The sequence below is a fragment of the Salvelinus sp. IW2-2015 genome, linkage group LG8, assembly GCF_002910315.2.
Source record: "Salvelinus sp. IW2-2015 linkage group LG8, ASM291031v2, whole genome shotgun sequence".
Taxonomy (NCBI): Eukaryota; Metazoa; Chordata; class Actinopteri; order Salmoniformes; family Salmonidae; genus Salvelinus; species Salvelinus sp. IW2-2015.
The window spans coordinates 32879241-32905813 of NC_036848.1; the positions used below are offsets into that span (position 1 = coordinate 32879241).

At 42.9% G+C, this 26573-nt stretch overlaps 1 protein-coding gene across 2 annotated transcripts in view; it reads left to right on the plus strand.

Moving 5' to 3' along the window:
- LOC111967754 (1-phosphatidylinositol 4,5-bisphosphate phosphodiesterase epsilon-1-like) overlaps positions 1-26104 on the plus strand; it is a 98450-nt gene extending 72346 nt beyond the window's left edge. Inside the window, exons 17-31 of one of the 2 annotated variants that reach the window (XM_023993082.2) lie at positions 58-165; positions 352-468; positions 648-806; positions 5595-5715; positions 7114-7238; positions 7422-7539; positions 7889-8011; positions 10360-10653; positions 12197-12360; positions 13842-14103; positions 14360-14478; positions 14647-14775; positions 15048-15245; positions 22141-22347; positions 22851-26104. In XM_023993082.2, the coding sequence (XP_023848850.1) occupies positions 58-165; positions 352-468; positions 648-806; positions 5595-5715; positions 7114-7238; positions 7422-7539; positions 7889-8011; positions 10360-10653; positions 12197-12360; positions 13842-14103; positions 14360-14478; positions 14647-14775; positions 15048-15245; positions 22141-22308 (2205 nt within the window). In that variant the 3' untranslated portion in view covers positions 22309-22347; positions 22851-26104. Of the gene's footprint in view, positions 1-57; positions 166-351; positions 469-647; positions 807-5594; positions 5716-7113; positions 7239-7421; positions 7540-7888; positions 8012-10359; positions 10654-12196; positions 12361-13841; positions 14104-14359; positions 14479-14646; positions 14776-15047; positions 15246-15411; positions 16033-22140; positions 22348-22850 lie in introns of those variants that run through there. The other variant, XM_023993083.2, reaches the window with a different exon arrangement.
- The last annotated feature ends 469 nt before the right edge of the window (positions 26105-26573 follow it).

A 26573-nucleotide genomic window follows, 5' to 3' on the forward strand; every position in this document is an offset into this window, starting at 1 on the left:
AATTATGTTTTGGTGTCTTGTCTTATTATGATGGGATGTGGTTGTTGTGTTGTCTAGGTCCTGCTGCAGGGCTGCAGGAGTGTGGAGCTGGACTGTTGGGATGGAGACGACGGATCACCCATTATTTACCATGGATACACCTTGACCACCAAGATCCCCTTTAAGGTTAGTCTATAACCCTGCCACAACCCTGTCACACTGTCGCTATTGACCTTATGTCACWGTTTGGCCAAGATACAGTACAATGACGGCATACCTCTTTTATAGCTTGAGTAATACTGCTTATATGCTGGAATTATTGAATAAATAGGACTGTAGTTATGCCTCATATTGTAACCCATTTTCTTCTAGGAAGTGGTGGAGGCGATCAATCGCACTGCTTTTGTCAACTCAGACATGCCGGTCATCCTGTCCATTGAGAACCACTGCTCTCTGCCCCAGCAACGCAAAATGGCTGAAATCTTCAAGGTACCTCCTTCTGGCTCCAATGGACATGATCAGTACGGATTCTAGCTGAACCTCGTTACTTCATTCCTTCCTCCTTTGGAGACCACTCTGATMGTGCTTTGATGAAACACCTTTGATTTTAACGTGTCTGTGAGGATTCCTTTGTTCAGCCCACTTGATCTGTTTATTTGTGTTTGAAGGYGGTGTTCGGAGTCAAGCTGGTGAGCAAATTCCTGTTTGAAAGTGATTTCTCTGATGACCCGCTGCTCCCCTCCCCACTGCAACTGAAGGGAAAGATYCTCCTCAAGAACAAGAAGCTGACGGCACACCAGGCTCCTGTTGACATTCTCAAACAGAAGGTGAGACTGTAGGATCGGCCCTAACGTATGTGCGCTTTGTCACCTCTGGGTCTGCATGGACAATGGCCCAGGAAAACAAGGAAAATACTCAAGAGGCAGCCTGCTCTTCCCCAGTCAAGAGTCCATTATRYATMTCTCTCACACAGTATCCAGCRGACTGACTATTGAAATGAGTGTTAGTAACCAGGTGTCCATCCAACCTTTTTAATGCGAGTAAAGTAAGTTGGATAAMAAATGTCACAACAGGGCTGATGGAAACAGCAAATGTGTTAGAAAACGTTCCAAATGCCGACAAAACAAAATACGATCTTTTGAGTCTAAAATTAATTRTGTGAGAAATGAAGGTGGAAATGCCTTTATGCRCAAATATTGATATTGTAACCATCTTATCGAATGTAAACTTGGAGTCACGMGATGATATTTTGTGTGATCCTCCCACTACGACTCGGAAAGCGTGSAGTTTATTTGACTACAGATAAGCTGTGATGAACTTCACTGTGCACTTTCACCACCCTGTGATGAGCTTGATGCTCCTTTCTATTAAATATCAAGGGTCCTATTCCGGTGACATTATCGATGCTTGGCTGCCGTTTGACAAATAAAAAATCTTGCTCTTTTGTCCATAATAATCTAATGTAAGCTAAACCCGCACTATATCTGTGAATGGTTGGCTACAGCGCACGTTCTATGGGCACATAGAAAATGCTATACAACATTTTTATTGACAAMCCCGTCAGTAGAGGGGGCCTCCCAAGCGGTGTCAGGCACTGCATCGCAGTGCTAGAGGCGTTACTACAAATCCGGGTTCATTCCCGGGCTGTGCCACAACCGGGTGTCCCATAGGACGGTGTACAATTGGCCCAGCGTCGTCCGGTTAGCGGAGGGTTTAGCTGGGGGGGCTGTACTTGGTTCATCGTGCTCTAGTGACTCCTTGTGGCGGGCTAGGTGTCTGCAGGATGACCCCTGTCGCCATTTGAACAGTGTTTCCTCCGACACATTGGTGCGGCTGGCTTCCGGGTTAAGCTGGGGGGTGTTTAAGGTGCGCTTAGGCGGGCCATATTTCGGAGGACGCATGACTCCACCTTCGCCTCTCCCAAGCCCGTTGGGGAGTTGCAGCGATGAGACCAAAGCGAAAAGGGGGGTAAAAAAACATTTCACTTGTATTTTTATGTGCACTATGTCATCACGCACAGACTTTTATCCGCAATAATTAAATTGGAAGGAAACTGTGCACATTTTTTAATATTCGTATGCAAAACTATCAACAATTACATGGAAACCTGGTGGGGGTTATGGAATTATGGGCARGCATAAGCTAAGGACAACGAACACAATTGCGTTTTATCAATGGCAATTTGAATGCACATAAATACCGTGACGAGATCCTGAGGCCCTTTTCTTTTAAGGTATCTGTGACCAACAAATGCATATCTGTATTCCCAGTCATGTGAAATCCATAGATAAGGGACTAATGAATTTATTTTAAGTTGACTGATTTCTTCATATGAACTGTAACTCAGTAAAATCTATTAAATTGTTGCATGTTGCGTTTTATATTTTAGTTCATTATACAGTACATTCGGAAAGTATTCAGACCCCTTGACTTTTTCCAAATTTTGTTACGTTAGACTTATTCTAAAATGGATTAAATAGTTTTTCTCATCAACAATCTACACACATTACACCACAATGACAAAGCAAAAACAGGTTTTTATAATAATAATAAAAAAATAAAAAAATGGAAATATCACATCTCAGACCCTATCAGTATTCAGACCCTTTACTCAGTACTTTGTTGAAGCACCTTTGGCAGCGATTACAGCCTCGAATAATCTTAGGAATGATGCTACAAGCTTGGCACACTTGTATTTGGGGAGTTTCTCCCATTCTTCTCTGCAGATCCTCTCAAGCTCTGTCAGGTTGGATGGGGAGCGTCGCAGCACAGCTATTCTCAGGTCTCTCCAGAGATGTTCCATCAGGTTCAAGTCCGGGCTCTGGCTGGGCCACTCAAGGACATTCAGAGACCTGTCCCGAAGCCACTCCTGCGTTGTCTTGGCTGTGTGCTTAGGGTCGTTGTCCTGTTGGAAGGTGAACCTTCGCCCAAGTCTGAGGTCGTGAGCGCTCTGGAGCAGGTTTTCATCAAGGATCTCTCTCTACTTATACTGTTCATCTTTCCCTCGATCCTGACTAGTCTCCCAGTCCTTGCTGCTGAAAAATATCCCCACAGCATGATGCTGCCACCACCATGCTTCACAAAAGGGATTGTGCCAGGTTTCCTCCAGACATGAGGCTTGGCATTCAGGCCAAAGAGTTCAATCGTGGTTTCATCAGACCAGAGAATCTTGTTTCTCATGGTCTGAGAGTTCTTTCGGTGCCTTTTGGCAAACTCCAATCGGGCTGTCATGTCCCTTTTACTGAGGAGTGGCTTCTGTCTGGCCACTCTAGGCCATAAAGGCTTATTGGTGGAGTGCTGCATAGATGGTTGTCCTTCTGGAATGTTCTCCCATCTCCACAGAGGAACTCTGGAGCTCTGTCAGTGACCATCGGGTGCTTGGTCACCTACCTGACCAAGGCCCTTCTCCCCCGATTGCTCAGTTTGGCTGGCGGCCAGCTCTAGGAAGAGTTTTGTTTTTTTCAAACTTCTTCCATTTAACAATGATGGAGGCAACTGTGTTCTTGGAGACCTTCAAGTTGTAGAAACATCTCAAGGATGATCAATGGAAACAGGATGCACCTGAGCTCAATTTTGAATCTCATAGCAAAGTATCTGAATACTTATGTAAATAAGGATTTCTGTATTTAATTGTTTATACATTTGCATACACAAAAAGAAGTGCTTTGTCATTATGGGGTATTGTGTGTCGATTAAGGAAAATGTTTTAATTAAACTTCTTAGGGCTAGGCCCCTTTTTTCAAAATTTCCACCTGAATGATGTGCCCAAAGTAAACTACCTGTTGCTCAGGCCCTGAAGTCAGGATATGCATATAATTGGTACCATTGGAAAGAAAGCACTTTGAAGTTTGTAGAAATGTTAAAATAATATATGAGAATATAACACAATAGATGTGGTAGGAGAAAATCCAAAGAAAAACCAACCAGAATTTTTTTTTGAGAGAGAGACCATCCTCTTACAATGGCACACTGAAAATTAGCTCCCTGGATGCAATTCCTATGGCTTCCACTGGGTGTCAGCAGTCTATGTTCAAGGTTTCAGGCTTGTAACCTCCAAAATGAATAAGAAATATCAGTTTTTGTACAGGGACACAGTCTTAGAAATTCGTGTTTGCGTGTGCCATGAAGACAACGTTCACCTGATAATATTGGTTTCCTATTGAACATACTTCTTTCCGTAAGAAATATAATAGTTTGCTTACATTTTAGGGTATCTGAGGAGTAAATAGAAACGTATTTTGACTTGTTGAAACAAAGTTTAGGGGTAGATTTTCGGATTCCTTTCTCTGCATGTTGTACGAGTGGATTACTCAAATCGATGGCGCCAACTAAACTGACTTTTTGGCATATAAAGAAGGATTTTATCTAACAAAACGACACTACATGTTATAGCTGGGAGCCTTCGGATGACAAATCAGAGGAAGATTTTTTTTTTAAGTATGAATATTTAATAGCTGTTTGTGAATTTATGAAACCTGTGCTTTGTCCCCAAACAATCGCATGGCATGTTTTCTCTGTAATAGCTACTGTAAATCGGACAGTGTAGTTAGATTAACAAGAATTTAAGCTTTCAACCGATATAAGACACTTGTATGTACCTAAATGTTTAATATCCATAATTTGTATCATTATTTATTTGTATTGCGCGCCCTCCAGTTTCACCGGAAGTTGTCCCGCTAGTGGGACGCCTAGGTTTAAGAATTAATCCATTTTAGAATAAGGCTGTAACAAAAAATTCAAGGGGTCTGAATACTTTCCAAATGCACTGTATATTAAACTTTGCCACACAAATGGATATATCATCTCTGTGGTTGGTTGTTCAAAGTGAACCCTGATGACACTGTATGCAAGCATCTCTTTTTTGTCCTCTCAGGAATTCTGTCATCTCTATAGTACCCAGCACACCCCCTCAGGTCGTCACACATACAGTGCCTTAAAGTATTCACACCCCTTAACTTTTTCCCCATTTTGTTGTTACAGCCTGAATTTAAAATTGAATACATTTGGGTTTTGTGTCACTGGCCTACACACAATACCCCATTTTCAGTGGAATTATGTTTTTTGAAATGTTTACAAATTAATGAAAAATGATAAGCTGAAATGTCTTGTCAATAAGTATTCAACACCTTTGTTATGGCAAGGAGCCAAAATAAGTTCAGGAGTAAAGATTTGCTTAAGTTGCATGGACTCACTCTGTCCAATAACCAAATAATAGTGTTTAACATGATTTTTAAATGACTACCTAATCTCTGTACCCCTCACATACAATTATCTGTAAGGTCCCTCRGTCATGCAGTGAATTTCATAGGCTAATTGGATAATCTTATCTAGGGTCGCATGCGAGGTGTGTGTATATAATATGTATGTATATCAAATATTGCCACACTACAAGACCTTATAAAGTGTGAACGAATGCACACAGTATATACACACGGCCCCTCGCAGTCGAGGATGACGTCAGTCAAGCTGTGTTTTCGGAAGTGACTGAGGAGCCTAGACCTGGAAGCACTCAGAAAGATAATGACCCCATGTAAGAACTAGCTTTTATGTCTGTTGACATGGTGCAATGGCTACAGGACTTTCCACTCATCATGCTCTGTTCTCTGACTCACCAGCTGGCCCACATAAAGGCACAGACCAGCAACGGGGCCCCGGGAGGAAGCTCTCCTGGTAACCAYGACGATGATGAAGAGGAAGAAGACGAGTATGACGATGACTGTGAATCCTTGTCTGATGGTGAGAGAGAGACTCGCTGTTACTGTAGATAAACACTCTGTAACAATGTGTACAACACACATACTGAGCAGATCAAAGATTCAGTCTCTTGTGGTTTCAATGACGTCCTCACTAACTACTTTCTCCCTCACGCTGCCCCTGTAGTACATCGTTGTAACAATGTATGGTTGTTATGAAGGATAATGACTTGTATTTAGACTCTTCTTTTTAACACCTCCCTCGATTCTGTCTGTTATTAACATAAGGGAAGCCTCCAGTGGATTTACAGTAGCTCTACTTGGAGGTGGGTTTGTTTTCCTGTGCTCTTTCCTCCTATTACTCTGTCCCTGACTGTTCCTCTGTGCTGCAGCCGACCTCTTTCTAGATTCCACTGCCTCTTATAGCCTTGAAGGTAAACTGAACGACATAAGCGGTCTCCCTGCATTTACAGTACCAGCTCCACTGCAGCACTCCGTCTGTGCAGTGAGCTTGTGCCGTGGGCCTGGGTACTGTACACTTTGCATGTCTCCCTTGCTTACCTGCTTGCTGGGGTGAAATCGAGGCTTTTTTTGTACCAAGGGGGGGTACTGGATAGGTTAGAATTCTGGGACTTGACATTGAGGGTAATTGTAGTATTAAACTGCAGAGGGAGTATGGTTAAAGCAGAAGGCCGTGTGGTTTGTGGGTTAATGGCTGATGATCTGTTTGGTTCTGTGTTGTCAGTACACACAGGACCAGTGTAGTGTAAATACGTCAACCCCCCCATCCGCACTGCTGTGTCTTGATATGTACGTCCTGACCTTGCTAGTGACAATGGCTCATCAGAGAGAGAAAACCAAGACATCTGGTTTCTTCAGGCCCCTGTCAAAACATGGAGCGGTGGGGGTGAAAATCCCTAGCCCACTCCACTACCTCTGCGGATAGGCTCTCACCAGCCACCACATGTAACCAGAGCAGTGTGAGACAGACAGACGACACTACACTGAAACTGCACTCAACCAGTGTGATTCCTGCAGTAAAATAACTGTCATGATGCGTTTTGGTGGAAATCATCTTTGAGTGATCCATTGCTGACATCAAATCTGTGTTTACAGTCATGTATTGTATCCTGCTGTGTGTGGGCGAGAGAAGAGCTGAAGACTCGAACTCCCAGCTCTTTGTTTACAGACATTGCGTTGCATTTTGGGATTTGTGGAGGGCCRCTGTTTTCGTCTGAATAGCWTTTCCCCAATTCCCAGCATTGCAAGCATGTGGAATGTGTTATGGGATGGAATTCTTATCTCAGATTACCGGTAATGGTTTCACAAGGAAGATTAAATGTGAAGCCAGTGAATAACATTACATTGGAAGCAGTCATTTGAGTAATTCAAGCTGTTCTGTCTGACTCCCTCACTCAAAGACAATGGTTTTGTTTCTCAGATAACGTCCTGAATGATAAACCAGAAAGGAAGTCATCAGGTGACAAGGAAGATCATCCCATCACTGATGAAATGGCCAAGAGGGTGAAGAAAGCAGACAATGCTGTAACCAAGTACAAAGGGAAGGTGGGTTTCACCTCTGACCTCTCTCTTAGCCAGGAGAGACCATAGAGATAAAACTGATCTTAAATATTAACTACGAGACACCAGACCTACAGTATATAAACGCKTGACAAATGCACCCTAAATGTATTTTTTCCCCCTAGAAGTAATCCCAGATCTGAGTCACTGATTCTGCTCTTACCTTAGGTATTTGACATAGAGCTGGAAGAAGATTTATATCCCCCCCAGAACAAGAAGGAGAGTCGACACATCGCTCAGGAGCTCTCTGACCTCATCATCTACTGCCAGGCCGTCAAGTTCCCTGGTAGTCCTCCTTTAATTCAGTTCAATTAACTTGACTGTATGGCTCATTCCAGCAAATTAATGGTTTATGTTCAGAATGTAGTGCAGTGTTTTTATTCTGCCTGGTGATTTCCCAACCGTGAGAGATAACGGTGGATGTTCACAAACAGGGCTCTGAATTGATWGTAAATTAGAATCAGGTGCACATCTTCTAGGGGTATAATTCTCCAGAGCACAGCCAGAACAAACAAGCAACATTAAACCAGCGTGAGTAAGGGAAAGGAGGGGAGGAAGCGTGATGGTGCCTTTAAGCCACGGCCTTGTCTTACACTCTCATCTGTCGCTTTCTTTCTGTGTGTGGGGGGAAACAGGCCTCTCCACCCTCTCTCATTCGGCCTCTGGCAGAAGAAAAGACAGAAAGAACAGGAAGTCCGTCTTTGGCATGGATCCTGGTCGTAGTGGAGGCAGCCCCAGGGAGGCGGTACCAGGGAAGGGTACGTATGGCCCAGCCTTTCCCTTTGACCCAGACCCCTAGACCTGGAGCTGGGGGTGGGATGTGTAGGGACATGTAAGGACACCCACATACAGACTCAGTCAGATTACCCCCCCATGGGAACCAGCCTGAAGGGATTGTTGGTTGTCCGTTTATGGACATTTTAGCATTTGTGGCACAAATCTTATTCAAGTCATTGGACCAATATACGTGCTTTTTTTCGCTCATCATGTTCAAATCATCTATAAGTGACTGAGTTTCACAGTCAATTTTAGATAATTTYGTGTGATTTGGACATGCTAATATTGGGCCCATGACATGAATGAGATTTGTCTCAAATGCCTCAAATGTAAGTGCCAGGGAAACTAAACCAAAGCATGGATTGCTGTCAGACCCTGTCCATCGACTGCTTACAAGGTAAGGAAACCAATGTGTCATGTTGTAAGTTGGCTGGACTATCCCTTTAACTTTTCCATAAAATGGCCCTCTCAAAGTGTGCGGACGCTGCATTAGAGTACAGTGAAAGGTGCTGAGAGAAGCTGTCGTGGAGTTTTTAAAGGGTTTGTAAAAGGGTTCAAATGGGATTGTTAGAGACTGCATATCTTGGAGGTGCATGTTTTTTCTGTCTGGGCACTGAGGCTTGRCAGAGAGTTTGAATAGCTGTGTAGCTAATGCCTCTCATGATCAATCATAACCCTTCGAAAGGTTCAGGTAACTTCCAAAATAAAGGAAACCCCAACATAAAGTGTCTTACTATGGYGTTGGCCCACAACCAGCCACCAGAACAGCTTCAGTGTACCTTGGCATAGATTCTATAAGTGTCTAACTATTGGAGGGATGCAACACCATTCTTCCATGAGAAATTCCATCATTTGATGCTTTGCTGACGGTGGTGGAAAACGCTGTCTCAGGTGCCGCTCCAGAATCTCCTATAAGTGTTCAGTTGSGTTGAGATCTGGTGACTGAGACGGCCATGGCATATGGTTTAAATCATTTTCATGCTCCTCAAACTATTCGGTGACCACTTGTGACGTGTGGATAGGGCATTAGTAGGGCATTGTCATCTAGAGGTGTGAACGTTTAAACGTTTATTTGCCACAGATATAAGGCACTTCGCACGTCATCGTTAACAGTTGGGAAAATGCCAGTGAGTGAGACAGGGAAGTGACAGCACAAAGTACTGTATGGCAGTACTTTGAGAAGTTAAATGAGAAGATGGTGAAATAAATGCAAACTTTGCTAGGTGGAATTGAGCTACAGTGGCAGTACAGGTGCAATGCCTAACCATCTGAAAGGGAGACCCAACCTGTTGCTGACTGCAGTAATCACAGCACTGATTACAGAAATAATTGCAGTTGAAATGCAGCCATTGCCAATGGTAGAGGATGTTGGCTTCAATGCCCTGATGGCATATATATAGAACCAGACTACAAGATGCCTTGACGGCCCGGATGTAAAAATGGTACAATGATTGCTCTCATACACCATACTACGTGGAGGTAACAGATTGTTGGACGTCTATGAACATGCTGTCATACATCACTGCAACGAGCCATCACATCAGTACTGAMAACTGAGAACATGGAGGGGAGGGACACAGCAGAGAACCTATAACGGCATTACGTAGCATCGTTGCTGAGTGGGTGGGGGACAGCAGTAAGGTGWGTGCCGTCTGGTAGGTAGCCAGGACGGCAGTAGATTGAACTGCATTGCCCCATAGCAGTCATATGCAGGACCATATCTGAATTGTGAATTCACGTCATTTTATGTTTTTTTTCTTTTTCTTATGGTTTAAATCACGTGTCAAACTCATTCCATGGAGGGCCGAGTGTCTGCGGGTTTTCCCTCTTCCCTTGTACTTGATTGATGAAATAAGATCACTAATTAGTAAGGAACTCTCCTCACCTGGTTGTCTATCTTCATTAAAAAAATGGCAGTTTAAACGTTCAGAAATGTTTTACATTTGCCACATCCCAATTGTAGGGGCAAAGGTAGCCAAAATAACAGCTTAACCAGCATTTTTATACATGACCCCAAGCATGATGGGATGGATGGATGTTAATTTCTTAATTTCTTCACCTGTGTGGAAGCACCTGCTTTCAATATACTTTGTATCTCTGATTTACTCAAGTGTTTTCATTATTTTGGCAGTTACCTGTACTATTTGGGTTATTTTAAATGTTAGTGTTACGTTTTCTTACTATCCTGGAGAAAAACTTTTTTTTAAATGTGTTCAAATCGTTGTTTGAGCTGTCTTTGTTTCTGCTTCCTTTTCACTTCTATCGCTCTGGACAAACGTATCCGCCAAATGGCTAGATTGTAAATGTGTAACTGTTGCCCCCTCTCTAGGTAGCGTGGAGGGCATCCGTCTGAGCTGGGAAGAGCAGACATCGCCCGTGCTCAGCCCCAATGCCTCAGTGAGTGCCATCATCCACACTCCCAAGTGCTACCACATCTCCTCTGTCAACGAGAACACTGCCAAGCGCCTGTGCCGCCGCAACTCAGAGAAGCTGATCCAGCACACCACCTGCCAGCTGTTAAGGACCTACCCGGCCGCAACGCGCATCGACTCAGCCAACCCTAACCCTCTGCCCTTCTGGCTACACGGCATGCAAGTGGTGGCTCTCAACTATCAGACTGATGGTAAGGACATGGAGAGGAGTCTTACTGATAAGTTTGGTCCAGTTTAGTCCCTGGATGTTACTATGCTCAATGGAGATTCTTCATTGCAAGTTATTTTTAGTCCAGGACCAGGCTGGGAYTTTATCTGGGTATGRGGAAATAACCAGGCTGGGACTTTATCTGGGTATGAGGAAATAACCTCTATATACTGAACAATAATATAAACGCAACATGCAACAATTTCAAAGATCTTACTGCGTTACAGTTCATAGGAGGAAATCAGTCAAATGAAATCAATAAACTAGGCCCTTATCTATGGATTTCACATGACTGGGTATACAGATATGAATCTGTTGGTCACAGATACCTTAAAAAATGGACCTCACAATGGGCCTCAGGATTTCTTCAAGGTATTTCTGTGCATTCAAATTACATTAGATTTAAATGCACTTGTGTTCWTTGTCTGTAGCTTATGTCTGCACATACCATAACCCCACCGCCACCATGAGGCACTCTGTTCAGCAAACCACTTGCCCACATGACTCCATACACGTGGTCTGCGGTTGTGARGCCTGTTGGATGTACTGACAAATTCTCTAAAACAACGTTGGATGCGGCTTTCAATTCTCTGGCAACCGCTCTGGTTGACATTCCTGCAGTCCGCATGCCAATTGCACRCTCCCTCACTTGGAACGTGTGGCTTTGTGTTGTGTGACAAAACTGCACATTTTAAGGTGGCCTTTTATTGTCCCCAGCACAAGGTGCATCTGTGTAATGATCATGCTGTTTAATYGGCTTCTTGATATGCCACACCTGTCAGTTGGATGGATTATCTTGGCAAAGGAAAAATGCTCACGAACAGGGATGTAAACAAATTTGTGCACAAAATATGAGCGAAATAAGCTTGATGTGCATATGGAATTTTTCTGCGATCTTTTATTTCAGCTAATGGGACCAACACTTGTTGCGTTTTTATWTTTTCGTTCAGTATAGTCCATAACTACGTCATTTTGTACCCTGGTCACGTGACATGGTCAGGAAAAACTCAGGGCCCTACTTACAACTTATGAACTCATAACTTTTCAAGAAACTCTAGTTGCCTATTCATTGGAAATGGCTTGGACAGGGTACAATATGACCGTGTGGAGATGTATTGGGGAAACACTGGGTTATGTTATCTTGCATGTCATGGCTCATTTCTCTGTAAGGGGGAGCGCTGACCTGGGCAGCACTGAGTCAACTCAGTACCCTGGACATGGTTGTGATACTGATAGGCCGTCATTGTAACTAAGAATTTGTTCTTAACTGACTTGCCTAGTTAAATAAGTAAATAAAACATGTATTTTATTGGATTGTCTGTTTTACACATTTATAAAGCTTAGTTGCAGATTTGCAAGCTATGTTTCTCCACTCACCTGTGCCAATTTTCAAACTAAAATTAGGATAAGTGATGCTTGTGAAATAATGGATGGTCTGCTGTTGTTTTCTAACTCTTTCTCCTCTCTCATTCTCTCACCTCCCCCTTCTCTCTTTCACTCTCCGTCGCCACCTCTGCTCTCTCCAGACCTGCCCATGCAGTTGAACATGGCTCTGTTTGAGGCCAATGGGCATTGTGGATATGTCCTGAAACCTCCCGTGCTGTGGGATCGCTGCTGTCCCCTCTACCAGCAACTCTGCTCCCTGGAGAAAGACATGGAGAGTATAAGCCCAACACTCTACTCTCTGACTGTGAGTACACACAAACACACACACTCCCCTCCATATGTATTTGGACTGCTAAAAACATTTTTGGCTCTCTACTTCATAGGCTCGATACTACTTTTGGATTTGAGATCAAATGTTTCATATGAGGTGACAGTACAGAATGGCACCTTTTTATGTGAGGGTGTTTTCATACAAATCTGTTATACCGTTTAAAAATGAAAGCACTATGTATCTAGTCCCCCCATTTTGAAGAAGTTGTATGTGGACAAATTCGCTTATCGTTAAAAGTTTAACATTTTGTCCCATATTCCTTCCACACAATGAATACATCAAGCTTGTGACTACATACTTATTGGATGCGTTTCCAGTTTGTTTTGAATTTTATTTTGTCCAATAGGAACTGAATGGACATGAACATATGGAGGGGAGTGTACATGGATGCACACAAGCAAGCATGCAAACACACACTTTCTATAAAAAATATTTWAAAAAGACCCTTATTTTTCAAACTATGTTGACTGAGAACACATTCTCATTTACAGCAAAGTCCTGGGGAATAGTTACATGGGAGATGAATGAGCCAATTGGAAGCTGGGGGTGATTAGGTGGACATGATGGTATGAGGAGCCAGATAGGGAATTTAGCCAGGATACCGGGGTTAACACCCCTATGATTTAGTGACCACAGAGAATCAGTACCCCTGTTTAACRTCCCAYCCGAAAGACGGCACCCGACACAGGGCAGTGTCCCCAATCACTGCCCTGGGGCATGGGGATATTTTAGTACATTTTAGACCAGATGAAAGAGTGCCTCCTAATGRCCCTCCAACACTACTTCCAGCAGGTCTCTCATCCAGGGATCATCCCTGCTTAGCTTCAGAGGCAAACCAGCAATGGCAAGCCAGCAATGGGATGCAGGGTGGTACACACACACAATCTCTCCCCCTCTAGGGATACACAGACACTCAACCCAACAAAAACGTATTTTCAAATGTAGCCAAACACACTTCAATATGACCCATATACTGGTCTCTCTCACTAACTACCCTGCTGGATATACACACACACACACACACACACACACACACACACACACACACACACACACACACACACACACACACACACACACACACACACACACACTTACCCAAAGCACTCCCATTGTGTTCTTCAACATGGTTTTGATGGGTTTATTGGAGCTATTTGCACCATATATACAGTATGATTTCTCTAGTTGAGACAAGGACACCACCCAATAACTCTTCCGCAATAGTGAATGGGAAAAGAGGTCGTAAAACGAGTTGTGTAAACAGATGTTTAATTTCTTATAAAATCTGGCAGGAATATGACATACAGTAAGTATGATAAAGTATTAAGTAAAACAGAGTAATGTAATTACACGTGTAATGCCAAGTATCTGTCTTATAGTGGATTGAGATTATTAAATTCACTTTTGATATACAGTATATAATGAATTAAAGGTGTCCTTTCCCCCTCTGTCAGATTGTGTCTGGGCAGAACGTGTGCCCTGTCAACAGTGCGGGCAGCCCCTGTGTGGAGGTGGAAGTGATGGGCATGCCCGTGGACAGCTTCCAATTCCGCACCAAGCCCATCCACCGCAACGCGCTCAACCCCATGTGGTCAGAGCACTTCCGATTCCCCGTGCACTTTGAGGACACCTGCTTCCTGCGCATCGCTGTGGTTGAGAACAACAGCTACCAGACCACCGCTCAAAGGATTCTGCCACTACGGGCCCTCAAACCAGGTGAGGGGGAGGATGAGGGGGAGGGGTGGAGTGGAAAAGAGGAGGAAGAAAGTGATGACTTCAAATATTCCTGACACATTTTTTTCTCAAGTTCACACATCAATAGCATGTAACCTATTAATAGATCATTTAACAATGATATTTAGCAACATGCTATGTACAGAGTTTGCTAGCAGCTACAGCATGGCATGTGGCCAGGTTAATACACTTCTACTCCCTGTTCTTAATGTCTGTGGTTGGTTGTCTGTTGTTCCAGGCTATAGACACATTCAGCTGAGGACGCAGCACAACGAGCCCCTGGAGGTGTCCAGTCTGTTCATCTATAGCCGCAGAGTAGAGGAGAGCCCCACCGGCACAGCCCTGCCTGCTGCCATGGTAACACACACACATATACACATACACACACCCCTGAGGAGCATCTAGGGATTGCTTATATTATTGTAGCTCTTCGAACAGCATCTGATGAGCTAATTAGCTAGTAACCTTAAAGTACATGTAAGGACAATGTAGATAGATATTTACAACACTGTATTTCCCTGTCAGCTGTTTAGTTCTGAGGAGCGGAGGGCAGCCCAGCAGCACAAAGTGACTGTCCATGGTGTGCCAGGTCGAGAGCCTTTCACTGTAGTGTCTGTGAAAGAGCAGACCACCGCCGGACAGCTACTGGACACGGTCAGTCCCGGCACACCCACCCATAGAAAAATGTACACACACAAACATTTACATTTACATTTAAGTCATTTAGCAGACGCTCTTATCCAGAGCGACTTACAAATTGGAAAGTTCATACATATTCATCCTGGTCCCCCCGTGGGGAATGAACCCACAACCCTGGCGTTGCAAGCGCCATGCTCTACCAACTGAGCCACACGGGACCAAACACACCAGACCCGCCATGCTCTCTGTTCATAGTGGCCTATCTATTTCTCCTCTCCCTAYTTTAGTTGCTGATGTCCACAGATGGTGCCAGTGAATACTTCCTGTGTGAGGAGAAGGTGTCACTGGGGAAGGAGCGCAGTGACCGTAAGAGGTGTCCTCAGCAGCGCCCCGTAGCCCCTGAGGAGGAGATCATCAGGGTTATCAACAGCTGGCAGCCCGAAGAGGGATATGTGGGCAGAATCTGCCTTAAAACCAAGGAAGAGGTACTACATTATTCAACAGAAATTTCCCATGACTGCTGTAGAGTCAAGCTATTTTAATGCGAAACCGGTCAAGCAAATACTGTATTTTTTTAGCAATTTCTTCATTCTAAGTGCCCCGTCCTGGGGTCATATTATGAAATACACACTACTTTCCTTTCATATACAGGAGACGGGTTAGCTGACAACGTCATGAAATTGATGCGTGCGCGTCGATGGGGTTGCGATTCTGGACAGTCAGATAGCTAGCAACAATGACAAGAAGCTGCCACGTGGGGAATCGTAGGTGGCTCGTATCAGCTCGTTGCATCTTATTGATACCATGTCTTGTTTTTAGTTTTTCTTTACTCTTGTCACGTCTACTGTATGCTAATATGCCAAAAAATGCCCAAAAATCCCAGACAAGTGCTCATTGTGCAATTTTTATATATTTTTTTTATAAAGATATGTAGAGGAAGTATAGCTTCAATGTTGTCAACCATCCTTTGATTCTAAGGCAACTTGTTTTGTCCACAGTTGCACACRCATTGGTTTTGTTGCTTATAGGGAAAATAAGTGGTGGGCCGAACCGAAAAAACGTAATGTTGATCAATCCGTGTCGAGGGAGGAGCTGATTTTATTTTGTATATGACAGTGAAATATTGTTGTGAATAAAATTTGAGTTTGTTTTCTTCTATACTAATGTAAAGCTGTGTAACTGTGATGGAGCACACACTCCATCACAGTAGGTGGTGGCATGCACCTTAAACAATTGTTTGCGGACCGTCATTRTACCGAAGAAGAAATCGTAAGCTGCTGTCGGTGTGTGATGATGATAAAATCTAGCTAGCTCCCAAAGACTAAAATAAGATAAATATATTGTTTCGAGTGCACTTGACATATGCAGCATTCAATACGAATTGTCTTAATCATGAGGTAACTCCCTTAACCATTTAGCCAATTTCCTGAACGCCAGCCAATGTTAGAGTTGAYTAGGCTAGCTAATGCTACTGTAAATGTCAATTTTCCTGCTTAGGTACAGTGAGGTCCAAAATGATTGGCACCCCTGATAAAGATGAGCAAAAAAGACAAATAAGTAATACAAATACTGAGCTATATTGTATGCTACAGAAAATTGGGAAAATATTTTTATACTAATAGAATTGCTGATAGAAAGATTTTGTTTAACAAGTAATACTTTGTTTCTCAAAAGATAGGGTTCAAGCCCTGTTTTCAATACCTCATAGCTCTATTTTCAATGTCATCCAGCAAATGTAAACACCTGGAGGTTGCTAAATGGCAGTTGGATCGGAACCGGTATATGGTCAGATGACATGACAATAGAGCTCTTCGGCCAYGCACACCACTGGTGGGTTTTACGTCGAAAKAAATATTAATATGCAGAAAAGAACCCCATTGTAACCGCTGTTGGAAGGAGAGGACCAAGGTGCAGCGTTGTACRTGTCCATATTTATTAAATTAACACTGAAATAACAAAATAACAAAGATAACGACCGAAACAGTTCTGGSTAGTGCAGACACACAACAGAAAACAACTACCCACAAACACCAGGTGAGAAAAGGCTACCTAAGTATGGTTCTCAATCAGAGACAACGATAGACAKCTGCCTCTGATTGGGAACCATACCAGGCCAAACACATAGAAATAGAAAACATAGAAAAACACATAGAATGCCCACCCCAASTCACACCCTGACCAAACCAAAATAGAGACATAACAAAGGAACTAAGGTCAGGGCGTGACACCCATACTGTAAAATATGGTGGTGAATCTTTGATTTTATCGTGCTATTTTACTTCCAGAGGTCCTGGGGCTCTTAAGGATAACGGCATCATGTACTTTACCCAGTACCAGGACACTTTAGCCAAAAACCTGGTTGCCTCTGCCAGGAGGCTGAAACTTGGCCACAAGTGGATCTTCCAGCAAGACAATAACCTCAAGCACACATCAAAATCTACAAAGAAATGGTTAATTGATCACAAAATCAACATTTTGCAATGGCCATTTGTCTTACTTGAACCCCATTGAAAACCTGTAGTTTGAATTGGAGAGGGCAGTCCATAAGAGCAGGATATCAAGGATTTTAGACAGCCCAATTGTAATATTTTTTCGACTATATAGTGGCCTGGCCTGGATTACATTTTGAAGCTCGAAAATATCTATGCTAAGTATTGATTAGATAAAAAAAGGAATGTTGCTARGCAAGACAGTTTAGAGATTGAGCAATAGTTATTCATGTTGGAGGGGTCACCACCTTTGTCGAGATGGAGCACATGGGCAGCCTTCCCCAAACCCTAGGGATCAAACCCTAGGGATAGCCCCCGAGATAATCTTCAAGTAAAAAATGTCAGGGGAGCAGATATCTGCAGCAAAGCATCAAGCAGATCCGCCCCAGTGGATTTTTTTATATCAATCTTAAACAAGGAATGTAGCACATAACAAGGAGAAAGTTGTTCAAATAAAAACAAAGATTCACTAAAGGTTGACGGATCTTCCATCATGCCAACTAGAGTCTGGGAGAGGGAAGGGCAGTCGATTGACTGACCAGGGTCAATTAAACCACCATTTCTTTCAAATAAAAAGCGTACCAAGAAACTGCTGATTTTAAAAGCATTACCTCTCATTTTTCTCAGTGAAGATGCTAGAGTCTGACACAACTTGCTTAGACAGGGAGGGAGAGACATTTTCCACGCTTCAGTGCATTAACTYTTTTCCAAAATGTAGATGGATCACCAGCAGAGTCTGAGATAAAACTTAGAAAGTAGCAGGATTTAGCGTTCTTAATTGAGGAGGTTCATCTATTTCTCAATTGCCTGAAAAGCTGCCAATCAGCTACAGAGTAAATTTTTCTAGCTTTGGCTCAGGCCTGATTTCTCATTCTAAAAAGGTCTGAAAGTTCTATAGAGACCAAAGGATTTGTTCTGTTTTTTTACTCTWAGGCGTTTAACGGGTGCGTGTTTGTCTGCCAGAGAGAGAGAAATAGATAACATGGCTAATTCAGGGTCAGGCATGCAGCTGACTCAAAGTAATAGGCCAACACTTTTTTATGTATCTTTATAGTGGCTTGCGACTGTATTCACCCCCTTGGCATTTCTTTCCTATTTTGTTGCCTTACAACCTGGAATTAAAGTATATTTTTGTGGGGCTTTGTATCATTTGATTTACACGACATGCCTACCACTTTGATCCGTGGGCTTCCCATTTGGACGAGCTGATCCGTGGGCTTCCCATTCGGGCTATCCGTAACAGAGCGAACAGTGGAATTCAAGTGTATGGGCACAAGATTATTACTGACAATACCCCTGGGAATATGACTATCTGTAGCAGTATGATGATAATGATGTGGGAATGCCAAGAATTACCTGAGCAGGGGTTGGGCTGTTGAGTCAATGTTTTATAAGAGCCTCCTCGGACAAGATACTTTTGCCCCTCTCCTATTTGGATGCAAGCCATTTTTGTTAAACTGGGGCCTCTCCCAGAAGTGTTCAAAATTGTCAATGTACTCAAATCTACCGAGGAACAGTAGGATTTAAGCCAGTAGTGTAGTCAAGAGTAGATGGCTAAAGTGTTCCATTCCGCAACCTGTTGTTGGTTGAGGCCCGGAAATTAGAACCTGCTTGTCTGTCTCCTTTAGGTTGCCTGTGAACACTCTGAAGTCAGCTTTTAATTGCTCCGACTTATGAAGATTGATGTAGTTTGTACCAACATGAATGACTACTGTGTGAGCATTCGGGTGCTCCATCACAGCAAGGACCTGGTGGTGTATGTCCTGAACATGGGCTGCAGGGAAGCAGAGGGTCCTTGCTTCCGTGACCACCCTAACTATGGAGCTTCCTATAACTACCACAAAAGGACGAGAGTGTCCCTGCGAGCCTGTGGAACGTGCTCTGGGGTGCTGCTCCAGTGGATAGCCGGCTCAGTAACCCAGGACCAGATCCAGAGGAGCTTGCGCTCGGTACTGAGGTGGAATGGGAAGGACGGGGAGAGCGGCGGAGGGCCCTGTTGGAGACGGAGCTCAGAGCCTTGAAACTGTTAGATAGCCACATGTCTGGACGAGAGGGCAAATGGAAGATACGTTGAGATTTTCCTCTTCCACCTCGAACTCAACTCCACCTTGTCTCCGATGGTGTAGAGCAAGACACAGTAGTTCTCTGGTTCTCGTCGGTGGGATGTTTAATACCGGAAAGTGGCCCATGTTAGTATCCACATTAGCTACTGCAGAGGAGCCCAGTCTTGTAGAGCACCCTGGATTATCCCCTTGATCGTTTCGAATTGCCGCATCAAAAACAGCATGCAGCCTTGAAGTCTCCTTGGCCARAGCAAGATGTTTATTTAGGACCCCGTTCAATGATCCGGTCTTTTGAGGCAACGAACTGTTTAAACTTATCACAAGTGTATGTCAGTAAATTTGTCCTCTTTCACACGTCTCATATTTCATGACTTTTGTGGCCATCTCCAGATCAATCTCCAAATCAGAGCAGTCCGAAAGGCTCGTACTCGGGTCAGAAACAGCCTTCCCAGCTACAAGAGCCTTCCTGGCTACAAGAGCCATCCGCAAAGCGAGACAAGCTTTGCCGGTGACAGCAATGTAGCCTAGCTAGTCGTGGCTAGACCTAGCAGTTAAGTCAGGACAGTAAAATCCTGCCAAAAAACTGTGGGTTAAAAACGGCACTAACACATTGGTCCCGAAATAAATAAAAAAAAGTATTAAACATTGAAGCGCTGTGTCACCACTCAAACGTTCTGCTTCCTACTTCAAAAAAATATATATATTTAACCTTTATTTAACTAGGCAAGTCAGTTAAGAACAAATTCTTATTTACAATGAGGGCTTGGGAACAGTGGGTTAACTGCCTTGTTCATTGGCAGAACGACAGATTTTTACCTTGTCAGCTCGGGGATTCGATCTAGCAACCTTTCGGTTACTGGCCAACGCTCTAACCACTAGGCTACCTGCCGCCCCTACTTCCTGGTCATGTGACATGAATTAACCACTCCTGTATGGAGACATGCTCCAGCAGAGACGTTAGGAAAAGGGTGAGGGTTAAGCTACAGTTGTCACGTTGTTGACAACTAAATGGCGCTGTACTCATCTAGCCACAACCGTACAAACCATCAGTCCCGACAAACCATCAGTGCCATAACACCAGAACTACTGCTGCTCATTATCCCTCGCATCCCATTCCTTCCCGACAGATCCTATGGTGCAAGTTAGGTTTACATAGATCTGTCCACGAGAGATGAGTTGAGATGTAATGTTTTCTCACGGAGAATGATAGTCTGCAGGATGATAGGAAGCAGTTTGGTAATGAATGTTTGAATTTCATATACTTAACATTCAGCGAATGTGAATAAATTGAGGTGGTTCAAATGATTAACTTTCCTTGTAACCTTTTAAAAAAGTTGAAGGTGCCAAAATCTGCCAATTCATTATTTTACTAACTATGACTGAGTGTGAGACATGTTTTACATAATGTCATGCATATGCAGTGGGGTTCGAAATTATTGACACCSACTGGCCTACCGGACATAATCGCAGCCCAAGAGCTCTGGGGGCCCGTGCACCTGTCATCAATGACTATTTTTAAAAATTAATTTCCATATGTATACTGAACAGAAATATAAATGCAACAATTTCAAAGATTTTACAGAGTTACAGTTCATATAAGGAAATCAAGTAAATAAATTGGGCCCTATCTATGGATTTTACATGACTGGGAATAGAGATATGCATCTGTTCGTCACTGATACCTTAAAAAAAAAAAGTAGACGTGTGGATCAGAAAACCAGTCAGTCTCGGGTGTGACCATTTGCCTCATGCAGTGCGACACATCTCCTTYGCATAGAGTTGATCAGGCTGTTGATTGTGGCCTGTGGAATGTTGTCCTACTCTTCAATGGGTGTGCAAAGTGTCTATATTGGCGGGAACTGGATCACTCTGTCGTACACGTCGATCCAGAGCATCCTAAACATGATCAATGGGTGCATGTCTGGTGAGTTATGTAGGCCATGGAAGAACTGGGACATTTTCAGCTTCCAGGAATTGTGTACAGATCCTTGCGACATGGGGCTGTGCATTATCATGCTGAAACATGAGGTRATGGGGGCGGATTAATGGCACRACAATGGGCCTCAGGATCTCATCATAGTATCTCTGTGCATAACAATTGCCATGGATAAAATGCAATTGTGTTCGTTGTCCRTAGCTTATGCCTGCCCATACCATAACCCCACCACCACCATGGGGCASTCTGTTCACAATGTTGACATCGACAAACCGCTCGCCCACACGACGCCATACACGTGGTCTGCGGTTGTGAGGGCGGTTGGACGTACTGCCAAATTCTCTAAAACAATGTTGGAGGWGGCTTATGGTAGAGAAATGAACATTCAGTTCTCTGGCAACAGCTCTGGTGGATATTCATGCAGTCAGCACGCCAATTGCACACTCCAAAACTTTAGACTGTGGAATCCGTGGAATTGTGTTGTGACAACTGCACATTTTAGTGCCATTTTATTCTCCCCAGCACAACTTGCACCTATGTAATGATCATGCTGTTTAGTCAACTTCTTGATTTGCCACACCTGTCAGGTGGATGGATTATCTTGGCAAAGGAGAAATGCTCACTAACAGGGATGTAAACAAATTTGGGAACAGAATTTGAGAGAAATAAGCTTTTTGTGTGTGAAAAATTTCTGGGATGTTTCATGAGCTGAAATAATAAAACATGGGACCAACACTTTACATGTTGTGTTTATATTTTTGTTCAGTAATATACGAACATAACACACCCACATCAAACCAAAAGTTCAAGTGATTATTGTTGCTCATAAGAGTTCTGGCTTTTATCAGAAATAACTCTGACTGTGTGTGTGTGTGTGCGTGTGCGCACTCAGATGGCCCGTGAGGACAAGAGGAAAGGCCTCTCGTTTGCCAGCGAGCTGAAGAAACTGACGAGTTGCAACCAGAGCGTCATCGCCCCAGCCACACAAGAGAGCAGCCACAGTAAGGATGAAAGCAGCARGGCAGCATACTGTGTGCCTCTGACTGAGACCCATGAGTGAGACGCTCGGTCTGCAGTGTGTGGATGGAGTCCCCAGAAGGTACAGAAGTCCCTACAGTTTCCTATTGTCTTTACAACTAGGGCTTTCCCTATCGGCCCTAGTAGCCCCCATCTTTTTCTTCTCCTTCTGGCCATGCCTATAAATCTGTCTTCCACAGTCAGTTTTCCTTTTTCAATTTCTTAACTTTTGACATCTTCATTTTATTTGTACAATATTTATATAATGCCATTTATATTTTACGCAATTATTTATCACCTCATTAATTAGGATAAATGAGTCACTCAGGGACAATGTCTAAGTCGATGTTATCTGCAGTATTTCAAACGAAATGTTCTTCATTTTAATATTGTATGTGTAGTTTTCTATTGTTATTATTGATACTGTGACAACTAGCGTAACACACTGACATCTACAGATTTGATATGCATTAGTATGTTTGAGTGGACAATGACATGGGCAGGTGTGTATTGCATCATGCATATACTGTATACTCCAGAAATGTCTGTTGTGCTGTTGACCACTACTTCCCCCTCCCTTTGCAGGGACTCTCTCTRCAGGACTCGAAGGCCTGGGTGGTGGAGGCGGAGGCGGAGAGGCTCCTCCTGGGGGGCGGTGACTATCCTGTCCTTGGGAGCAGGGCCCACACCGGCTATCTGACCCCCGCCCGGTTCCTCCCTCTGCTGAGGAACTGGAAGATCCACAAATGATGCCAGGCCCCCCTCCACCACCTTAGAGCGCACCAGTATTCCTGAACACACCATGATGAGTTGAGTTAGTCCCTCCCGCGAGTAAAGAACTTCCCCCAGAAAGTCCCAACCTGGCTGGCTGGTTGAGTTGGATGGCGGCTCCAGAATGATGGTTCAGAGTGAAGGAAGGTCGTGTTATCTGCTGGGTCGTTAGCTGCCCCCCTCTGTGTTCATTAGGGTACACCGTAGCAAAACATTTTGCAACGGAAAAATACACAAGTGTTTCTTATTGGACAAGTTTAGGTAGTTCCTCCTTGTTTCAGTCCATTTTATTATTGTTTGGTGCCTAATGAATACATCCCTGAAGTGGTGGCCGTGTTGAGACAGTTGCTGAATGCAGCAGCCAGCCTAACCCTGCTCAGGCTGTTTTTTTTGAGAATGAATAAAGGCCATGCTGTATCTTCTACCCACAGCTGAGTCATGGGCCTACTGTAGGCTGGTGTAGAATGTCTGCATGAACTCCAGACAGTGTATTTAGTTGAKGTGCGGGAAGCAGCAGTAACTGCGGCTCCCAGCCTTTCTCCTGCTAAGAATGAGGGCATTGTGAATGTGGCCAACAAGCTGGCTTGTTGTTTGATTCCCTTTGGCTGCATTTACACAGGCAGCCCAATTCTGATCGTTAGCCTAATTATTGGCAAAATAGCTGATCTGATTGGTCAAAAGGCCAATTAGTGAAAAAGATTKATGCAGGCCTTATGTCCCAGTTTTCACAGTACTGTAATTTATAACTATATAGTTGTGTATTTGATGATATTTAGTGTTTTGCACGTARTAGTTTTGCTGTTACGTATTTTTTTTGCGCCATTTTTTTCGATGGTTTATCTTGTTTGATATGAAAGAGTGCGCTTCAGAAGTAGTGTGACGGTGACTGGGTTTTTGTTTTGGCTCCTTAATCTCGCACTTTAGATTTGAAATTATACAATGATTATGAGGTTACTAAAGTGCGGACTGTCAGCTTTAATTTGAGGGTAAAAAAGATTTTGGAGAATCTAAGAATTTAATATGTTTTCGAAACATTTCTACATGAATGTGGATGCTACCGTTTATTACGGATAGTCCTGAATGTAGCGTGAATAATGAGTGAGAAAGTTAGACGCACAAATATCATACCCACAAAACAATGCTAACCTCCCCTGTTATTGTGATGGTGTGAGATAAGCATGTCTTGGGGGTATGATATKTGTGTGTCTAACTGTCTCACTCATCATTATTCATTATCCGTAATCATGGTAGCATCCACATTAATGTAGAAGTGTTAAGAAACATATTCTATTCTTATTTACAATAAAAGTGACACCCAAATGACAATGCATGATTTACCATTCATTTCTATTGGTCACAAAATAATCTGAAACACAACCATGACAAACTGCAAATCCATCCAAGTTTGTAGAGTCACAAGCTTGAAGTAATCATTGCGTGCTAGGAATATGGGACCAAATACTCAACTTTTGACTACTTTAATACACATATATGTGAATTTGTCCCAATACTTTTGGTACCCTAAAATGGGGCATTATGTACACTAAGTCCTGTAGTTTCTAAACGGTTAACCCAATATGGATGAAAATACCCTAAAATTAAAGMTAACAGTCTGCACTCCTCATAGTCATTTTAAATCCAAAATGCTGGAGTACAGAGACAAAAAAAAAAAAAATACAGCTCAATGTATGATGGTGTACCGTGTTTGATATATTTGAAAACAAAATGAGATTTTCATTGCAGCAGGTCCAAGCATATCAGCAGTTGAGAACCCCATCACCTCTTGATGTCAAAAGCAAGAGAGGTTTTCGAATCCCCAGGTATAATTATTTTTGTGAAACATCAGATCAAAAGTACATTTTTAAAGGGGCAATCATCAATTTATTAGTCCAAAAATGGATGTAGCAATTACTAAGTACCCATTGATTCTTGAATAATATAACTTTAAATTAAATGCCTCATAAACTTAGTTCAACTGTCGTACCCCATCAGAACCCAAAATATAAGCTTGTTTTACTCCAATGTTTGTAAACAAACAAAATGTAAACAAACTATATAGCCTCAAAACATGATTAAAAGTTTAATGTTGATATCATGGTTGGTCAATCCTTGCATCCATAGATAGCTCTGTCTGTGAATTTGAGGGATTACCTTTTCCAGCCCATCCCTCAACTTTTAACCGAACCAGTGGGGAGTCCGCTTTGCAATTGTTTTTACTGCTGATTGCCGCTTTAAAGTAATTTTGTTGATGTCTATTGGAGCACACACAACTATCATAATGTCAATACAGGGTTTAGCGATTTCTGATATTGTTCCCAAGTTGTTTATTGATGAAATTGATTATAGTATTATACTGAGTAGTCTACAAGGTGTTTTAACCTATGCCCGTTTCAGCCTGTTGTCAGAAACTAGATTCAATGGGGGCCGTGTTGTTTCCCTCCTTACTTTAGAATGTGGATCACTAAGTGTGAGATTTGTATAACAAAGTCACTGTCTGTAGTTAGTATAAGTTTGTTTTAAAACTATGAAGGTGTGGCATTTCTAATGAATGATTTATATTGTACTTGGTGTCTGATCATTGGCACTGCAAAAGTGTCCACTTCCTTATAGATCTAGATACACATTTCAGCCTCTCCCCCCTGGGTCCACACAATCTCACAGCAGACAAAATGATGGGCTTTTATGCAGCCTCTGCATGAGATGTATAAATACTACAGTAGTTATATTACATAGACCTTTACACTCGTGCCCGTTTACGGGTTGAAAATGGCAGATTTGGGCACTGATAAGTGTCTAAATTGGAACGCAGTGGCTGTATAGTAACATGCTACACATTACGTCAGAGCTCTGCGCKTCACAGCGTTGTATGGGTTTTTACTGACAGCCGTTCTGAACTTGARCACCGCACGCGACAAGAAGCTGCTCCCATCCCTCCTGCTAATTGGGCAACTTTTGCAAATGTTTTGTCTCGGTGAGGGGAAATGCTGTCAATCAAGAGGATTCAATGTATTTTGAAAGATGAGCCGTTGATGATTATAATAAATACCACTTTGATGTCATACAAGCAAGCCAATGTTCACTTCACATTTCCATATCATAAAACTCATGTCATATACAGTGTTAACGTTTGATCACTGATGTACAGTTACAAGATGACAGGGTGTCATACCCTGGGATGTTCTGAACAGAATCTGTTTATCTATTGTGTTGAAAATTCGYTGTGGAACACGCACCTGAATGCACGCGTGACTCCTTTCTATGCGCACCAAAATGACGATCTGTTTCTCTGAATTGCCCTGTGTAAGACTAACACTTTAAAATCGTATTTTATAATTTAGCTGGTCATGTTGGCAATAGAACAAGCTTATAAATGATGCCAACCTGACCCAGATTGAGATGTATAATGGGCCGTTTTTGGATTGCGTAAACAACAGTAATTGTGTGACGGTGGGGATGCAGGGTTGTGTTCCAAACAAAACAAATGTGCTCTAGTTTCTCAACAGCACAGCTTGGAGGGCTCAAAAAAGCACGTTATCG